Below are 19,747 nucleotides of genomic sequence, written 5' to 3' on the forward strand. Positions count from 1 at the left end.
CAAGGAAAGCTTAAGGCTTTTCAAGAGCAGATCACTCTTTGCCATTATCAAGCAAAAACTATACATTGCTTCGCTGGATCAGCAGTTACTAGAGCCAATCCACACCAGTGCTCAGAAGATTTTGCTTCAGTGCTATGCTACCTGAAACATGCATTCTGGCAATTGGATTATGGAGTTATGGACCATAGATATAGGATTATGGAGTTATGGCCCATAGATATATGATCAACAACAGTTTGGGAATTGAACTTCATCCCTAAAACTTCAGAGCGATAACTGCTAATCTAAGGCCTAGAAGGCCTGTATAGCCGCTACTGTAAACAAGCACCCATGGAAGGAAAAAAAAAACATTTCTACCACTGAACCTACAGAATGTACAAGGAACATCTCTTCCTCTTCCTAGGAAGGAAGCTAACGAACCAGCTTGTCGGTGACGCCAGATTTTATTGTCCTTGGGGTTCAGAAATGCGGAGGTTGTTTGTCAGGGCTCTGCTGAATCCCAATCCTCAAACTCAAAGTCAAATAGAAGATCTAGAGAATCCGATCCTTGCGTGTCTCTCTGATGAGCAGCTTCCATTAGTAATCCGTCCGCAGTGGAACTTACTGAATTATTAAGATGGGATTCATTGGGAACAAGGCTAGGCTGGTGATTGAGGTGAGGCAAAATTTGTGTTGTTTGTGCAAGACAATTGCTGCCTATCATGCCATTGGCCACATTCTGCCCATTACAAGGCATCAAGTTCGCCAATGCCACAACAGGCTCACTGTGAAGACCTACCCCCTGGAATGTAATGGAATCAAGAGGTTGAGAAATAGTCCTGTCTGGCTGCTGAGACTCTGCAGCGCCCATATTGTAATCTGGTACCTCCAGATCAGATGCCAGACTATCAATTATGTCTTGCCAGCTTTTGCTGTAAACATCCAATGCTGGTTCAGGCAGTAATTGTGTTCTCTGAGCCGTAAGAGAAATGCACCGAGAAAATTGTGGTCCTGTACCGTGTGTTCCGTTTGAGGCAGCCTGATAGGACGACGCCGACTGATCTTGTTGCCCTTGAAGCGCTATTGGGGCACTTAGCGATCTCTGAGGGGGATTTTTCTGAACAGTACCAAACAATGTTCTTGGTGCAACTTGAGCTGGCTGGGATGCATGTGGCGAGGATGGCTGGTGCAACTGGGTATTGTTCGGAGCAGCAGAACCAAACTGGTTATCATTTAGAGTTACTATGCCTGGAGAAGTAGCCCCTACTCGTTTGAATCTTGTGCGTGATTGAGGAATCTGAATGCTGGGAGCATTGCTCATACCTCTTCCAGCCCTTGTTGCAGGAGTTGTTCTTGTTGCACTGACAGTTCTCCCTACACTCGGTGAGACTCTTACTGATGTATGTCTTGTTTGAGTTAACCCCTGGTTCACAACATTCGCAAGATGACTTTGGTTGGGAAAGTAAGTAGTCATATGCGATTGTATGAGTGAAATTTCGCACTGTGTATCTTGCTGTACAAATGACGTTGTTGTTGGGTATACGACATTCTGGCGCTTTTCTGGATGAGATGTTGGCAGACCTTTGCTCTTGAATGTATGTCTCATTGCTTTCCACTTTTTTTCCTTATCTGTAGCATGACAATGATCATAAATCTCGGTGCCCTTACCCCAATAATTGCATGGGGCTGGAGTGTCACATACAAAACAGTGGCACTGCATTTGAAAAGCGAACATGGAAATCGTGTCAAAACAAAATCTATAAGCTGCTCCTCTAGTAGATTCACTGGAGGGAAAATTATTTCTTACTTACCATGCTACAATACTTCACATGAGAAGTGGTGCTGAAGGGCAAGTTAGAACATAAATGGCGGGAATGAGGGAAGTCCCTGCATGCTACCTGTGGATAAATAGACAACTACTAGTTAAGGAAAATAACAAAAGAAATGAATGCTACTACATGTCCACTCCACACTGTGGTTTCTGTTAAAAAGCTAGCATGAAATTTATCATTTCGTTATTACAAGTGACATGAACTAGAGGTACATGTATTCATAGACAAATAGGCAAGTACAGATGGGGAAAGAAACACATGCACTTAAATCAAACCACTTCCACGCTATCCAATGTATTTGAATCTGAATTCCACATCACTGAACAAAGGAGATCAAACTAAACTATGCAATGAGTAAATAAGCCTTCAAATGAAATCAGAACAATATAGTAATTCAAAGTTCAGATCATAACAAAATGACTTATTACGAACAGTTTCCCCCAATTACGAGAACATTTCATCTCTATATACATAGCCTACAAACATAACAATTGAGCTGCTCCTATTTCATGCACAGAATGCAATAAATACAGATCAAAATTTTAGTAATAAGCAATTAAGCCAAAATACCGGGCCTTTCTCTGCGACGATCTGCAATTCATCCGAGCTGCCATCTCCCTCACTCCCTTTCTCCCCCGCGACAGCGACAACATCATCAGGATCCCCATCCAGCACCACGCAATCATCGTCGTCTTCCTCGCCGCCGCAATCGGGCTTGCCCCCCTTCTGCTGCGCCATCACCGGCGGCGCCGACAGCTCACTCATCACCTCCAGATCATCGAACTCATCCGACAAAGCCCTCTCATCCTCCTCTCTAAGAAGGTCCGCAATCCACCCGAGGGAGTCGACGGACGCCTTCTTGGTCGTCGTCGCCACCGCCACCGCCGCCGCGGCGAAGCCCTCCTCGTCGGAGCTGATGTCCACCACATCCATCGCTGACCCCATCCGCTCGGATTCCGATCGGATTAGCAAGAACCGGATCCGAGAAACCCTCCCCGGCCCAGGATGTCGCCGGCCGCCACGGATCCAGGACGAGAGGCGGCTCCCAAGAAACTCCACCAAGAACACGCCTTGCCCATCAAACGCGCAGCGCGATCTTGCGCTCCACCAGCCGCCGCCGGAAAAGATCGAATTCTGGCGCGATTTGGGGGGTGAGGAAAGCGAAGCAGCTGCCTGCAAGCCAAGAAATCGTGATGAGGGAGAAGAGCACGAAATCATCATCAGAAGTGAAGAAAAAAATAGAAAAAAAAAAGGGGATTAAACCGCGCGCGAGTGGAAGCCAAGTCAGACTCCAAATGCTCTCCCGATTAAAGCGGCGCGAAGACTCGCAACAAAGAAGAAGAAAAAAAAAAGTCTCGAGCAAAATCGCCAACCGAATCGGCAGCAGGAGGAAGAGAAGAGAAGAGAAGCGAGCAACCAACCTCACCTCAAGAAGAAGCCCTCTTCTCCGCCATGGCCTTTTCTTCTTCTTGCTCTCGCGTCAGGAGCAGAAAGCAGGGGGAGAAGCTAACTGCTCCTGGAGGGTGGAGTACTGGAGTATAGAGAGAAGAAAGAAGAAAATACCGAGAGAAATTAATTTCTCGCGCTCAAAAACGTGGATTTTATACGTCGTCGTGCTTGGTTTTCCGATGGGCGAAAAGCCGTTGCTTTGCTTTGCTCTTTTTTTTTTCTTTTTTTCTTTTTTTTTTACCGAGTGGAAATGGCATCGTGCATTCGTGCTCTTAGAGGGTTTAGGGTTTCCGGGTTTAGAGGGTTGGATTCATTTCCGGGATGAGCAGATGGATCCGCTTTGACTTGGCCTAATCTCAAAGTCTCGGTGCTAAACTGCTAATGAGTGGATATTGGATATTAGGATGAATATCATCCGAGAATCCAATATAAAAGATGGTGTAGTTGCATAATCAATTAGGAGCAGTTAGAATATAGAAAGAGTAAAGTCCATCACCGGTCCACCGTTGTATCATCTCGGTCCCTAAACTAGCAAATCGACTGTTCAGGTTCTCAAACTTGTTCGACAGTATTATCCTGGTCCCTAAATTTGCAGATCACTCGTTTAAATACTCTAACTTATTCAGTTGTGTCACCCCAGTCCCTAAACTTGTATTTGAATATCATCTGGGTCAAATAGAACTGTCTAAAAACTTTATATTTAAAAATAATTTATAACTTTTTCATGTGAATTCTAATGAAGATAAACTTTATATCAAACTTACAGTCCTCGACGCGATCTACAACTTTGTAGTTGATTTTTTTTATTTTAAGTCATTTTTTGTCCCAAAATGTAATTTTAAAATTAAAATTTCAAAATATATAAACATGCAACAATATTTTGGGACCCTAAACAGTTTTAATTCAAAAACTTTTCAACTATAAAGTTGTAGGTCACGTCTAGAGCTACAATTTTGATATAAAGATTGTCTTCATTAGAGTTCACATGAAAAAGTTATGAATTATTTTTTGATATAAAATTTTTAGACCGTCCTGTTTAGGGACCGGGGTAACACAACTGAACAAGTTGGAGGACCTAAACGAGTGATCTGTAAGTTTAGGGACTGGGATGATACAGTCGAACAAGTCTGAGGATCTGAATGGTCGATTTTACGAGTTTAGGGACCGGGATGACACAGCGGTACAAGTTTAGGGACCGGTGATGGACTTTACTCATCTAGAAATGTAGGCTGCTGGTTGTACTAATAGAGAAGGATCGACAAGTTTTTGAGGGTAAGAAATTTATATTAATACAATACTTCATCTGTTCTAAAATCTATTTTTTTTTGTAATCTCATCCGTAGTAGTAAGATTGTTGAATTTGTTATTAAGTTGTTATATTTTAAAAACGAAGGGAGTAGAATTTATGCTTAAGTAGAAAATATTTTGATAGATTTATGAAATGACATAATGATTAGGATTCAACATAAGAACATATATTTTTTTAAGAAACCATAAGAACATATTTGAGAGGGATATAATCGGTGGAGAAAATACTCTAAATAGCGCTTGAAGTATTTATATTTTAGTGTAAATTTTAAATGCCAGAAGTGTTCATATTTTAGAATGGAAGGAGTAGTGATGAAAATTCCGTGAGCTCATAGTTTGGGCACCAACCATAGTAAAAAGGATCATATTCGGCAACCATAGTAGCATATCATTGGTTGTAGGCTTGTAGCGGCAGCCACTCTACTGCTTTTTTATGTTTTTAGTTATTTTTTTCATCCTTAGTAGCTTTTATAAGCATCCGGTCTCTTTTTAACTCAACACAAAACGTATAATATGTTGGCCGATGAGGCTCATCCTAAATGAGGAAAATATATGATGCAAACTATACATATATACATATATTGTAAATCCGAAAACTACTTCTAGATATGTAAATGGGTGTTTAAGATTTATCCATATTATCTTGAGTAAATCTTTTTACTCTTAGATTTAATCGTAGAGAGTAAAAATTTTAGTCGAGATGACCTGAGCAAATCAAACGCAATTAGATCTATAATATATAAATTTTTAGACTTTCATTTGTGTATCTTATCTTAATTTTTAGATCTGTAAAATATATTTTTCTCAAATGGGTTATAGAGCTATAGAGAAGTAACCAATACGTAAAGTATTTACTTTATTCCTTTATTACTTTTAAGTGAACGTGTCATTCTTTTACTTCAATGGTTTTAGTTTTATTTTCATTTTTTAGCATATACAAAAGAATTATTAGAGTGGTTTATAATTCACAGCTTAGACTTTGGTCAATAAGACAAACATGTAGTGTTGGTATTTCCTCCGTTCCATAATATAAGGGATTTTGACTTTTTGCTTATATTGTTTGACCATTCGTCTTATTTAAAAACATTTAGAATTATTATTTATTTTATTTGTGACTTACTTTATTATCCAAAATACTTTAAGCACAATTTTTCTTTTTTATATTTGCACAAATTTTTAGAATAAGACGAGTGGTCAAATAGTGTAAGAAAAAGTCAAAATCCCTTATATTATATGACGGAGGAAGCACATAATAATGATGTTCATTTCAAAAGTCAATAGTTTGTGCCAAATCAATTAAACACATGCTCGGATTATCTTTTTTTAAAAAAAATTTAAGCACCGCTGCCAATTTTCTTTGCATTTTTTTAAAAAAAAATCGTGAGGAAGAAAAAAAAAAACTCCTCAGCCTTTGCCTTGGTGCCGGCCGCCGCAGTGGCATTCTGCCGAACACCTCGCCGGCGCCGCCGTCTCCCCCGTATCCCGGCGACAACCCCCCCCCCCCCCCTCTCCCCAACCCCCGGGGTCCACGGGCACAATGGTGCACAGGTTCTTCTCCTGCACGGGCGCCACCCGGCCGCCGGCGCCCGAGAACGCTGACATCACCCTCGTCTCGGGCCCTTCGTGCTGGTACGCGTCTCGTACTCTCGTCTCACAGCTCCTTTTCCACCATGAATCAAACCGAAGCTGTTTGTCGAATCCCGTGCGTTCCGTGTCCCATCCCCGATGCTGCGGCTTGGCTCACTCCGCTCTTGCTCCGATTTCGCCGCCTCTCCTGGTGCTAGAACAGCGGGAAGACGTCGCTTCTCTTCCAGTTCGCGATAAACCGCGCGACGGAGAGTGGACGAGGCGTGGTGTTCATCTGCAGGAAGGGGAGACTGGAGAATAGCCCCCCGTTCTTGTCCCAGGTGAGCGATTGTTCTCTACTCGTGCTCTGGAATCTTGGGTTACAAAATCTCACCTGCTCCTCATTTGTGAAGCTAAATCTTACTCTTATTTCTTTCTTTCAGGGTATTGATCTATCACACAGCGTGCTTCAGAGAATCCATATCAAGTATGAGATCTCTCTAGTTACATTTTATTTACTATTGATGATTTGTGAGATTTGCATGCTATTGTCAGCTAAGCATATGGTCTGTGATCGTATTGAAATGCCTATTTGTGTTACTTCATGACAAAAAGATGGGGATTTATGCTCTAATTTATGTACTCCGTGCTTGTAGATACATTGAAGATGATGAGGGCATCAGAAAGTACTTCGCGGCATTTCATCTGCTTGGCAGCTTCCCTGCTGCAGTAATTATTGATGATTTTGCAGATTTCTTCTCAGAAAGGTGTGTTTTTAATTTTGTCTTGTCGTCCTGCTTGATCATTCTAGATTTTTTTTTTTTTGGTCTCAATAATCTCAGCTGAGAATTCTGGGCACCTGTAGTTGTGATAATGATGATCCAAGTCCTTACGTGCAGAATGTTTGGTGTAGACTTCTGTTAGGTCTGTATGCTCCATTATGATATGGCTATTAGTTGTTCTACTGAATGATGCATTAGACCACCTGCTGCACAAATTTATTTTAGGGATTTTCTGATCTTTCTGAGAAAACTAGGTTTGATCTACATCATCAAAGCGAGAACTTTATACACTATAGTAATTGACTTGAATTATGTATGGTGTGCATTCCCAATTTTTGGTATGACTAGTTCTGACAATACTGAAACTATAGGAGCTGTCAGCAAAGATATGGAAATGCTAGGGCTCGGGATCTAGCAGTGGTTCGCATATTAGCTCTGTGTCAAAATGCTGTTGCGCATGCAAAGTGAGTGATAAATTCAATGCCAGATCTTTAAACTTCTGCATGTTCCTATGTTCCTGAGAATAAACATCTCAATCTCTATCCTAGCACAAAGCTCGGAGTCCCTGGGTCTTGTAATCTCTTGCTCTCTGATGTTCATCAAGGTGACACCCCAAGATCCATGTTCATTTACAAGAGGTGGATAAGTTCAATATATACAATCCAAGGTAAATCTTACAAGATATCTGATGTACAGTGCCGGTTGTCATTTTATTGTTCACCCATATTTTGTTAAGTAAACCTTTTGTTTCTATTGCTATTCATCGGCTCTTTGTTTCACATTAACAGAGAACATCTTGTGCTTGCATATAATTCTTTTTAGTTTGGACATTTACTCGTTGCATTTTATATCCATCTTTGAAATCTTATTTGATGAGGTACCCTCTTGGTTCATTCACTGTAGTAACAAAATATATAGATGAGATACCCTCTTGGTTTCATTCACTGCACTTACATAGATGGCATGACAGTCAAGATACTTCTCATTTTAGTTTGTATCCGTCTTAGAAAGTTTTGTTTGATGAGACTGCTATGAATACCAACTAAATTGTCCAAAACTGTAAATGACTGATTCACTTTATTTGTTTCATTTCTTTGTGCTATGTCAGTTTCTAGTCTATGATAGTTCATGGCTATCAATCTAAATCTTTTTGTTTCTTCCCGTTATGTTTGCACGATTTAATTTGGCTTCCTTAGGTGATGGGCATGGATCCTACATACTCAAGAGCATTAGCAGTTCAGATTGTGGGTCCAGGGAAGGAAGAGCAGCCAAGTACTCAATAGCACTGCAATATCTTGTGCTTGAACATATCAGCAATGGATAGATCATATTTTCTACTGTTTGGTCCCAGTACCCAAACATGTACAATCATAACCTTGGAGAAGCAGAAAAAAAGACTGTTCCAGCTAGTTTGGTATGCACGAAGAGTATCAATTTCAACTGGCACAAATGTGTTCATTGTAAACGAGAACTGCATCCTTAATTGAATGTATGTCTATTTATGAATTAGAGCCAACCCGAAAACAAGCCGCTACTGGGTGAATAGATTCTGTTCTTCTAGTTCATTTTTATCTCAGATAAAGGGCAGTCAGATTAATGTATACGAATTTGAACTTCTGGGGAATACATTCGTTTGATCTCCCAGTGAATGTTTTCTACCAAGTAATTTTTGCTCGATTTCCTTTTTTTAGAAAATAACAGAAAGTAATTTTGTTCGGTCTTCAACTCACTAGGTGAACAAAAAGTAAATTTGTTCGATTTCCTTTTCAAAAAAGAACAAAAAGTAATTTTTGCACGGTTTCTCTTCAACTCATATGAACAAAAATTAAATTTGCTTGGTTTCTCTTGAACTCACTTGGACAGCAAGATGACTTTTCAAAGAAGAACAAAAAGTAATTTTTGCTCGGTTTCTCTTCAACTCACATGAACAAAAAATAAATTTGCTCGGTTTCTCTTAAACTCACTTGGACAGCAAGATGAACAATGAATGTAGGTTGTAGAATGGAGGATTTTTTTTAAAAAAAAAAAAGAAAGAAAAACCTGGAAAAACCCGACAACCTACTCATTGAGTTCTTTGTAGTAAAACAGCGTGAAGATTTGGATTAAAGTTGAAACTGCAAGCACATCATAATGGGCAGTGGAAGGCAAGCTAGATGAATCTTATGACCAGATTTCCGGAAGAATCACAGATTAACTGGAAAACTATCCTGCTTATATGAGCAAATGCTGCATTACAGGTTGTTCACTCAAAGGTTCACCCAGACTTGATGAGTCCATCATCAGAGAAATCTATTATTTTCATTGTACCATCACCACATTGAACAAATTGACATCGGTGAGAACGATTTGTGGGAACTACATGTTTCAGATCAGAATTGCAGAGAGAAAAAAGGCTGTGCTGAAGGCAATTTCAGAGGCATGGAACTCTCAAGATCTCTGCTCAATAAACCAGGACACAATTTACTTCCCCAACTAAAAATTAGTAATACACAAAATCATTAAGCAACTCACCAACTCCCCTCATGACAAAGATGGGGCCAAGCAGCTCATAGATCTTTAACAATCTCAATGCCCATGGAGTTGGCTGTGCCAATGATTGACTTGCACAGCGCCTCGAGTGACATGTGCTTGCAGTAGGGATCAGATTGCTTCAATTTCGCGATCTCGTAGACATGGCGAAGTGAAAGGGATGACACTACAGTGTGCCCTGGACGGCCGCTGGCTGTCTCAATCCCGGCGGCCTTCTTGAGGAACCATGAGACAGATGGTGACTTGACTACAAACTCGAATGTGCTGTCCTTGTAGGCAGTTAAGGTAACCTGCATAGGAGTTTCTGCCTTATACTTCTGAGTCCTGGCATTGAAATCCTTGCAGAACGCCATCAGGTTCAGCCTGTAGAAACCTAGCGCTGGACCAACTGGTGGCGCAGGGCGGGCGGCACCAGCTGGAACGATAAGGCGGATTGTTGCCAACACAGGCTTCCGTGCAACTGCATCTTTCAGAGTGGTTGCCATGCCGTAGGCTTATGAAGATCTGAACCGAAACAAGACCCTCCATCAAAACCATTAATGTTCAACAAAAACCAGCAGGAAATAACATGAAAGAGAAGTCAGAGAAATATTTGTTGATAACTCGAACGCAACATCAGACTTCTATTATACAAGGGAGTTTATTGTTGGCATTCTCCTAGAGAACTTCTCTATTATTGAATGAAAAAACTTGTCATTAATTTACACAGCTTCTAATGCCTCTCAGGAGTTAAAACTTCAGAAAGGAGTACTTTCATCGTCTCCTGTCACCTCTATGCTGCATTATACAAGGGACTTCACTATAGAAAGGTAAATCAGCACCGAAACCCTGAAAATGATGAGCTGTTTGAAAGAAAGAAAGCTACAAACTATCCTTATTTTAGCACTTCAATTATATATTCATATCAATTCTCTTAAGGCACAGCGGTTTCAGAGTTCCTTACCAATCTCTCTCTTAAGGACATAGCGGTTTCAACCATACCCATTTCCACAAGAATCACATATTATCACTTCAATCTATTTGATACGGAGCACAGAAGGAAAAACATCACAGAAAAAAAAGCGCAATCAACCAACCCGATCCCCTCCACACCCTCTACGCCCTAAACCACCAGAGTAACTAGAACCAACGAGGAGAGAGGGAGAGCACCACGAGCTAATCCGACCTAGGTGAAGACGGGAAGGGGGGCTGCTATGTGAGAGGGGAGGGAGTGGTACCTCCGGTACGACGGCGGCGGCGGCGGCGCTCCGGGACGGCGGCGGCGGAGGATCCTCCGGGATGGATCGAATCGACTTGTTGTGTGTCTGTGAGTGGGATGGCTGCGCCTCTCTCTTTGTTAGGGTTTTAGTTGAGGCCCACACGAGGCCCATTACTGATCCACTCGACAATTTCAGCCCATGCCAGAACATATTTCATCCACCATCCGATTTATATCCAACGGCCATAGTTTGATCTTTGAATTAAAATTTGATCACATATAAGGATTTACCTTCCTGGCCCACATTTCATTGAGCTTGTTATGACCCCACATGTTAGTGGCACGGGAGAGTCCTCATTATTCTTTTGTTTGAAATTGAGGATTTACCCTCCTTGCCCACATTTCAGTGAGCTTATGTGACCACGCTTGTCGGTGGCACGGAAAGGTCCTCAATATACTTAGTCTGCCTTGATGTACTGTTCAAGGTAATTCGGATGCTGCCAGATTTCTCAGATTAGACGACTAATTAGTTAACCATCAAACCATTCCTTAATATCGCGCCAGCAACTTTGAGAAATGAATAAACGAGCGTTAGTGCATGGACATTACGTAACCACAAATTTAAACACATTCTAGATTTCATTGGCATGTCCGCAAGTCGAGCACTTCAGCATTGTATTCATCTCCAAAACAAACCGTATCCTCATTAGGTAGTAAGGCCTACAAATACAATAACAATGTCAAATTTGTTTACATCGACCAAAGCCCACCAAATTGCTCCTGCAAGGAACTTCTCGTCTCCCGTTGTTATGTGCCTCCAATCTCAGCCAGCTCATCCACCGTCAAAACACACAAACAGGGAGCAATTTACGCAGGCCAAATGAAGTACAATTGGTTTCATCACTCTTCCGATGGCTTTGCGTCGTCCATTTGATCATCTTCTCCCGGATGCCCAAATATCCGTAGGTTACGATCCATAGAACCTACGGCAATGTACTTCGCATCGGTGCCAAACTTGACGTTTGTCACTTTCCCTGAGAAAAGTGTACGCCACAGAAACCAAATTAGTTAAGTGCAAGCACAGATGCCAATCACGAACCGAGAATGTGGGCCATAAGAAAGGGACGAACCTGTGCCTGACAAATCTGGTAAGGTCTTGACAAGATTCCATTCAAGCTTAACATTTGCTACTTGGTAAACCCTGAAGGCCAAACAGAGGAGGTATCAAATATAAAAGTTTACGGTATAACATTTGCACCAAAAGGTCAGACTTGCAGGTTTTGAGAAAATACCTTGTATCTGAACCACCAACAGCTAGATAACTTCCGCTAAAGTCAAATTCCACTGTAAGATAAACAAAAAAACATTCATGCATCATATGATTAATGGAACTCCAGTACAAATAACAAAAATGGAATGAGATGTCCTTCCAGCTACAATCAAAATCCTAGAAAGCAAGATATATCTAGGGTGAATGATCAACATAATCTCGCTTGTTGGCTATATCTATACACACATCGAAGCACATGCACCATTCACAATTTACTGTGAGTGTGGAGCATGCGCAAAGTTCCTTACCAGAATTTGTTGGCGTGTCTGAGTCATAAGGTGATATCGTCCTAAAGTTTCTTAATTTTCGAAGATCCCAAAGCTTGACTCCATCGAGAGCAGCAGTCTGTACAGTGATGATACATATATCAGAATAAAAAAGAAATTCAACATTTTGCAGATTGCACTATGGAGAGATTCATACCGCAAGGAAGTAACCATTTTCAGAGAAGGACATAGCAGTCACTGGTCCAACATGCCCCTCAAACTTTGCAACATTTGACTAGAGAAAAAAGATGATTGTTAGCAAGGTATTTCAAGAGCAGACATGCATGAACACCTGAAAAAAGAACTTGAATGAGTTGCCGGAGTATCACACCTGCGTCTTCACATCCCAAATTTTGACAACAGCTTCAGTGGTCCCTGTCCCCAGGATAAGACCATCTGGGTGGAAAGATGCAGATGTATATCCCTCTTGTCCTGAAGACTCGCCAACCTGAGTAAAGAAAAGGTATTCATTAACTCATAAACATCTTGGGAGCTAACAGACAAAGCATGTATAAGTACATGGATGAATGGGAGCAGGTTACATGAGAAAGATAATGGAGTAAACCTGTGTGAGGCAAGATCCTGATGGAATATCGTAGAAGCACCAAGTATTATCCTTGGAAGCAGTCACAAAGTACTTCTGAGTCGCATGGACTGTAACAGCTTCAACCTGACAGATTTTTGTAAAACAAATAAGTTTGAAACAATAGAATTTGAATTGAAACATTTTATATTACCAATTGAAATATTACAATATAAAATATGGTAAAAGTTGCCCTGTTTGATTTATATTACTGAGTTATTACCATGGATTATCTATATAAATTAAATATTTTTAAAAATAAACTCAATAAATAGCTTAAAATAAGTTATCTAAGAAATGCAGCAAAAGAAATTTTTTTGAGAAGATGTATTTTCCAAAGTATATAGCAAATAATCCATTTCAATAATCCAGTGCAGAGAATAATCTGTAAAGAACAAGGGCCTTAAGGGCAATGATGGGGCATGTTCACATGTTTTGTAACTGTGAAGAGGGCCTTTAAGGACAATGGTGGGGCATTTTCACATGTTTTGTAACTGTGAAACATGAATGGACCAGAGTAGCTAACGGTACAAATGATAAAGAAAATTTGATGAAAGAACTGCATTTGCAGTATGACTTGAGTTTTGAGTATCATAGCTCAACATGCCAAAATGTGTTATAATCATATTTGTGACAAATCCTTGATAGATAGAAATTTCATAAATATTTTCAATTTTACTGTAACAGAAATTTAGAAGCCACAGAAAGGAAATATGACTGTATGCATGCAAGAAGAATACCAGCTATCCAGCAATCTGTAATTCCAATATCCAAAAACATAAAATGGCAAAGAATGTGAAGTTATTTTGCAGAAGAATATCCACGCAATTGCTAACCTCGGCAGTGTGATCTTTCAATGTATGGATGCAATTGTAATTTCCCTCCTCGCTTCCTTGCCAAATTTTAACAGTCTGCATAATTTGCAAACAACTCAGAGAAGAATAAACAGCACAACCTAATCATCAGATAGTCGGACCAGTGACTGCAAACATGCTCAACCTAATCAAGTACTGCAGGAAATGATGCAATCAATTTTACTAGCAAAATCAAAACTTGATTATTGCATCAAATTTATGTGACTAATTAATCTATCAGAGAATGGCATACCTTATCTGCTGATCCAGTTACAAAGAGCTCATCCCGAGGAACAAATTTCAAACTGGTTATCTATATATATGAAGGTTCCAATGTTAACATAAATTTTAGAGATAGATTAAAAATCAATTGAGTGCATCTAAATCATCAAAATAAAATGAGGGAAAACCTTCTTTGAGTGACCAGTAAGTGTGCACAAGATTTGACCGGATGGCCTGTCAAAAAGCACTGCGTTTGTATCAATGCCACCAGTTGCAATAATGTCCTGTTAATCCAGAATAAGAACAAAGTAAAATAATAAGTATTTAAATCACCGTTTGCCATCAAATTATCAACATTAAATCCAAGACGAATCAAACAGATAACAAAATAAAACAAACTACATGTGAACCAAGCTTTTCAGGAGAGCATCATGTTGCAGGTACAAATAGAAGTATTAGTGATATAATTATTCAATTAATGTGAAATCTTACACCTAATTGAACTGAAAAGGATAAGACCACAGAGTATATGATATTCAAAGCAAGGTACACTAAAAACATAAAAGACAGACCTTTGAAGGATGAATATCCATAGATAAGATGCCTGGTTTGTTTGTCTTGTGAAGTGGATGACTGGAGATCTGGGTATATCTCTCAATTGCATCAATTGATGCCAAAGTTGGAGGAACCTGTGAGAAAATGTAGAGAACTGTTATCTCATTTCAAAAGTAAGGTGTAAAGATGGCAACAAACACTGAGAAATAATGTCCTGGCGAGATGAGCTAGCATTCTTGAGATAATCTTAACTATTGGATAAAAACATTAATGCATGTTTTAGACCTTGTTTGTAGCATAACTATGAATACAGATATGTACCTGTCGTTTCTTACGATGCGCAGAGAGCATGGTATTACACTCTGTTAGTTCATCAATCATCACAGGGTTGATACCAGGACGAATCTTCTTCCCGTCTGGTCCAACTTCATCTTCAAATGCTGAATCCAACAATGCAGAACTATGAGAAGGCTGAAATTATATGTAGAAATTTACTTCAACAACTTCAAACAGTCAGAAAGTAGGTACCTCTTTTCCCGTTGGAGACAACAGCTGTAGGTGCAGCTCCTGCCATCGATGCAGGAATCTGTCTCTCAGCTTGAGCCAAAAGTGCTCTGGCTTCATCTCGTTCTTTCTTTAATCTAGCTATAACACGGCAGGCAGCATCATGCTGGAAAAGGGACATAAAACAACTAAACAGATCAGATTACAGGATAATGAATGTTCTTAAAAGCAAAAGTGTTAACTAAAAGAGCATTTCATTAAAACGGTATTCAGCATTTAACCCATAATAGAGCTGTTTAATCAAGCGCTGAAAAAAAAATGTAGCTGTAAAGACAAGCAATGCCTTAACAAAGCTTGGTACTTCAGACCTTTTCCTCAATAACTTACAAGTAGTTTTTTAACATATCAACTTGCAGTAATAATACTTCATTGGCCCTGTTTGGATCCAAGGGATATTTTTTAGCCCTCCCTCCAATAGCCCAAATAGCCCAAAAAGATCCAAAAGGGTGAGCTATTTGAGGGCTATTTGGAAATAACCCACCCAAAAAAAACTATCCCACCCAAGGGGTGCTAATTGGGGCTATTTCGGGTGGGGGCCCACTGAAAAAGTGTCTTCTCTCTATCTCTCTCCATGGGAAGCTACATTAAAGGCCAAATAGCTCTCAAAATAACCCTTTGATCCAAACAACTTAGGGCTATTTTATTGGAGGGCTATTTCCTTGTGCTAAAAAATAGCTCTCAAAATAACTTTTGGCTAGTTCTCCAAACAGGGCTATTGTTTTCAAGCTCAAACCAGACTGCCTAGAGCAAAAAAACAACCTAAATATCACCAGTTATATGGTATGCACAAGAACCCAGAACAGCATCACACATTTCTAGACTGGTCAGTGAATGATTGATTTTATAAGCATTTTTTCTTCAGCTTATGAAAATATAAATTGCAGTACAACTCGAACAGGAGCAGGAACAAGGATAGATATTTAACAGTCAACTTAACAATGCCCGTACAAAACTAGTGGTCATTTGCAGATTAGCGAACTTTAGTTAGATGGGTAAACAGATCAGGGCTAACATTGTTGCCCACTTCACCACAGGATTAGTGCCAGGAAATAAGCCAACAACTATACCTTGTACATATGCACAACAAGAAGCATAGAAGGAAAAATAATCTGTAAATCATCATTAGCCATCTTCGGTACTATAAGTGAAAAGGCACAAGCACCAGCAGGATAAAAAAAAGACAAATGTCAAATACAAAAAAAGAAGAAGAAGAAAGACGATACTCCCTCCGTCCCAAAATATAAGGTTTTCTAGAGCTTTTGAGGGAGATTAAGAAAGTAGGTGGAATTTAATGAGGTATGGCTGTAATTAGTGGATATGAGGAAGTATGTGGAGATATTAAATGAGAGATGGTTGTGTGATTGGTTGAGATGAAGGAATAGGTGAAGTTGCTATATTTTGGATGGAGGGGGTAGTTTATCAAGAGTCAAAAGAGTGACTCAAGATTGGGAATCAACAGTGCTGATTACAGGGATAAATTCATCTAGAATCAAGAGTCAAGTAGCATTTCTAAATAAAAATTCGAATTTTTATTATGTAAGGACGTTCAACATCCTACTGCATCTGCTCTAACCATACACAAATACAAAATGGCCACCAGAGTTCCTAAAAGAGAGCACTGTTCCATAGCAATCTAACATGCCCCAACAATAGACCTATGGAAAAGCTCAAAATCCTCTGAGCAGATCCTTCATCAGCTAAAGCTGCTAGCATATGTAGAACTATAATAACATTCATAGTTTGTCAAAAGAAAAGGGAAGATTTTGTACTTAACATGATACAATATGTAATAGAAATTCTGCATAGGTAAAAGACATACCTGATATAGCGCATGACTAAGTTCTTGTCTTGCTGTATGAAGCTGCTGCTCCAAAGCAAAACTAGAAAGCATGATAGCATCCCACTCCTGTAAAAGCCATGGTATTGTTCTAGTGAGAGCTAGGGTGAATCATGATGGGTTCTCACAAGACATTTTTAGTTCCATGATTATTTGTGGCAAAATCAAGGCACTGTACTATATTACTCTTCCTAATAGTTACATGAGATCATTTAAACTGAGGGCGATGCAAATTTTAGGAAACAAAGACCAGAAATTTAACTCTACCACAGAATCTCTGAATCTGCTTTAAACATAACCAATGAGCAGGCAGTTTGCCAAGCTCCAATTATGAAGATTAGTTTACTCCCTCTAGTAACCTGACTATGCTTGGAAACAGCGCATTAAGTTCTGTCAAACTGGCTGGTGTGCAATGGAGAAAGACACTTAACACTGAATCATTCCCAATTATTATGCAACGTGTTTATCTTTAATTCAAACATCAGATAAAAAGTACTTTCAGGTACAGTTTTAAATTAACAAACTATACATTTAATAAACAAAACAATGTGAGAACTATTATCAAAGAAAAAGAATCAGATCTTCACTGTCTATAACACAGATAACTATGAAGTTAGTGGAACCACTTACATTTTGGAACATCCCCAGGAGTCCGGGAATGCTTGCAGCCTGCAATTGTCTGGGCTTCACAACCTGCAAATAGTATAACATGATTGAGGCCTTGAGGATTATGCAAGTTTTTCAGCTAAAAGGTATAGCACCATCAGTTACTTGTACAAAACATAGGTAAATCCACGCCACACGCTGCTGAAGCCTGCCACTCCACAATAATTTTCTCAGCATTCCAGCGAAGCCTTACCTTGTTGGTCTTCACCGCCACGATGTCGTCCATGGTGAGCTCCTCCTTGGTGACTGGGCACTTCCCATGGTCCTGCGCCATGGCCACGACCATGACCACCACAAGAAACATCAGCTCAAAGCACGACACACAAATGCGACGCGAGATCTAAACCCACGGAAGCTATAATAACCCTAACCGACCTCGATGTAGCGCTCGACGAGCCGCCGCTCGAAGAGAAGCCCGGACTTCTTCGACACCACCGGCTCATCCGGCACCTCGCCGGAGACTTCACAACAGGCGGAGGCCACAAATCAGCGCACGCACGGAGAGAACAGCTAGGGTTTCGGAGAGACAGTGAGAGAAGCTTACTTGCGCAGATCATGGCTGCGGCGGCGGCGGCGACGGAGAGTGGAGGAGGGGATTAGCGCGCGCGCGCGCACCGAGGCTGCTCCTCCCAGGCAGCTCTCTCTCTCTCCGGCAGTGGTGGTGGCGGCGGCGCCGGCGGCGGCGGGGGGGAGCGGAGCAGGTTTAGCCGGCTAGGGTTTTAATCCGAAGCGGGGGCGAAAATCTCGTCGCTTGTGCGGCTCCTCCTTCCGCCGTGGTCCACTCGCGGTGCCTGAAATCGGTCGCGCAAGTTGAACCGTTTCCATTGGGTGATTGGGCTTTAACTGCGTGGGCCGGCTAAGTTTGGTGGGCCGCATTTTGGGTCCTGGAAAATACTTCGTGGGCTATAGATGTTGTAGGCTTGTGAAATATCTGGCCGAACACGGCTACGTAGGCGGTACCTACGATACCGTTTCTCAGCTTCTCCCCTCCTCTACCCCACGCACGGTTCTCAATTTGCTAAAGACAGTTGATTTTCAGCGCTTTGATGTGAAAATTAATTTTTAATATATATATTTTCACTACAATCAAGCTAGGGGTAAAAAAAATAAATGAAATACCAAGGCTTATCAGTTTTTATCATGAAACAAACAAATAAAACTCACACTTTAATTGATAAGTTTATGTTAAATATCATAAGAATGATTGATAGGTTTGTAAAAATATTGTGGAAATGATGTGAGGGGTGATGATTGGATTTATACTATACATAATGATTTGTAGAATTAAATAGATTGTAGATGATGTTGCATGCTTGAATGAGATTGAGTATGTAATTATTGCTAGTGGGTGATAATGTGGCATGGTTGCATATTAAGCATTAGAGTTAGTGGGTTGTAACTTTATAGAGAGTATAGATTGTGTTTTTTCAAAAAAAAATCTATGGAAAAATTATTAAAATACTAATACTTAGTTAATTATGTACTAATGAGTCACATCGTTTTATATATGAGAGGGATTAGTTTTCATCCCAAACTACCGAACACAGCCAAAAATCTTCAAGGAGTATCATCGTACAGGCTTGAAGGGAATCCTATCTTACTATAAAGTTATCCCCCACTAACTCCATAACCTTAACATGCAAAGATGCCACATCATCATCTACTAATTAACAAGATGCCACATCATCATCCACTAACAATCATCACATTTAAACATCATGCAAATATGCTATATCTTTATAGTTTTTATAATTTAAGAGCTTTTCAAATACAAAAATGTTAAATTATCATCCAACATAATTCACATAATGTTTCAATGTATATATTTATTATGTTTTATGATATAGGTATATAGTTCATCCTCACTTAGTGCTTAAATGATTAATCTATGGTCCAAATTATCTTCTCCTTTTTTCCTCTAATTAAGTCATATCACATCAATTGTTTTTAGCCTTTAGATAATTAATCTACTGTCCAAACTATCTCCATATTTTTCTTCTTCCATAAAGTCATACCACCTTACTTTTTACGTTTGAATCACCATTCTACATACTATTTAAATTTAAATTATCATAAACCACATTAATTCACTTAATCTGATGTTATATAGCTATTTTACACGTTATTTTTTTTATTGTTATCATACTAAATTCTCGCAGAAATGCACGGAGTTTCACCTAGTGATGGTAATAAACGGGACACCATGCATCTCGCCTCCCTGCATCTC

General features: G+C 40.0%; 4 protein-coding genes across 5 annotated transcripts; 1 reads left to right on the top strand and 3 right to left on the bottom strand.

Moving 5' to 3' along the window:
- Nucleotides 1-10: 10 nt before the first annotated feature.
- Nucleotides 11-3,323, bottom strand: LOC4348841 (RPM1 interacting protein 13). Of its 2 annotated transcripts, none has more exons than XM_015758607.3 (4): nt 3,238-3,323; nt 2,382-2,984; nt 1,791-1,877; nt 11-1,693 (listed from the first exon to the last, which is right to left on the bottom strand). In XM_015758607.3, exons 2-4 carry the CDS (start codon nt 2,754-2,756, stop codon nt 482-484), a joined length of 1,674 nt encoding a protein of 557 aa, XP_015614093.1. In that variant the 5' UTR covers nt 2,757-2,984; nt 3,238-3,323; the 3' UTR covers nt 11-481. The 2 variants fall into 2 exon arrangements, with proteins under 2 accessions (XP_015614093.1, XP_015614094.1); XM_015758608.3 differs by having other exon boundaries at nt 3,233-3,323.
- A 2,683-nt stretch (nt 3,324-6,006) lies between these two features.
- On the top strand, nt 6,007-8,561 carry LOC4348842 (uncharacterized). Its single transcript, XM_015758318.3, has 7 exons — nt 6,007-6,197; nt 6,358-6,475; nt 6,578-6,621; nt 6,791-6,901; nt 7,288-7,380; nt 7,465-7,583; nt 8,113-8,561. The coding sequence occupies exons 1-7, from the start codon at nt 6,106-6,108 to the stop codon at nt 8,238-8,240; spliced, it is 705 nt and encodes a 234-aa protein (XP_015613804.1). The 5' UTR covers nt 6,007-6,105; the 3' UTR covers nt 8,241-8,561.
- A 623-nt stretch (nt 8,562-9,184) lies between these two features.
- On the bottom strand, nt 9,185-10,762 carry LOC4348843 (large ribosomal subunit protein uL11m). The gene is made up of 2 exons (XM_015757551.3): nt 10,663-10,762; nt 9,185-9,949 (listed from the first exon to the last, which is right to left on the bottom strand). The coding sequence occupies exon 2, from the start codon at nt 9,928-9,930 to the stop codon at nt 9,463-9,465; it is 468 nt and encodes a 155-aa protein (XP_015613037.1). The 5' UTR covers nt 9,931-9,949; nt 10,663-10,762; the 3' UTR covers nt 9,185-9,462.
- A 486-nt stretch (nt 10,763-11,248) lies between these two features.
- On the bottom strand, nt 11,249-18,286 carry LOC4348844 (pre-mRNA-processing factor 19-like). The gene is made up of 18 exons (NM_001423058.1): nt 18,065-18,286; nt 17,896-17,981; nt 17,714-17,785; nt 17,485-17,547; nt 16,837-16,923; nt 14,982-15,123; nt 14,775-14,893; nt 14,471-14,587; nt 14,087-14,182; nt 13,930-13,989; nt 13,659-13,733; nt 12,805-12,909; nt 12,571-12,687; nt 12,397-12,474; nt 12,222-12,318; nt 11,936-11,987; nt 11,774-11,844; nt 11,249-11,677 (listed from the first exon to the last, which is right to left on the bottom strand). Exons 1-18 carry the CDS (start codon nt 18,075-18,077, stop codon nt 11,544-11,546), a joined length of 1,584 nt encoding a protein of 527 aa, NP_001409987.1. The 5' UTR covers nt 18,078-18,286; the 3' UTR covers nt 11,249-11,543.
- Nucleotides 18,287-19,747: the final 1,461 nt, after the last annotated feature.

The sequence above is a fragment of the Oryza sativa genome, chromosome 10, assembly GCF_034140825.1.
Source record: "Oryza sativa Japonica Group chromosome 10, ASM3414082v1".
NCBI lineage: Eukaryota > Viridiplantae > Streptophyta > Magnoliopsida > Poales > Poaceae > Oryza > Oryza sativa.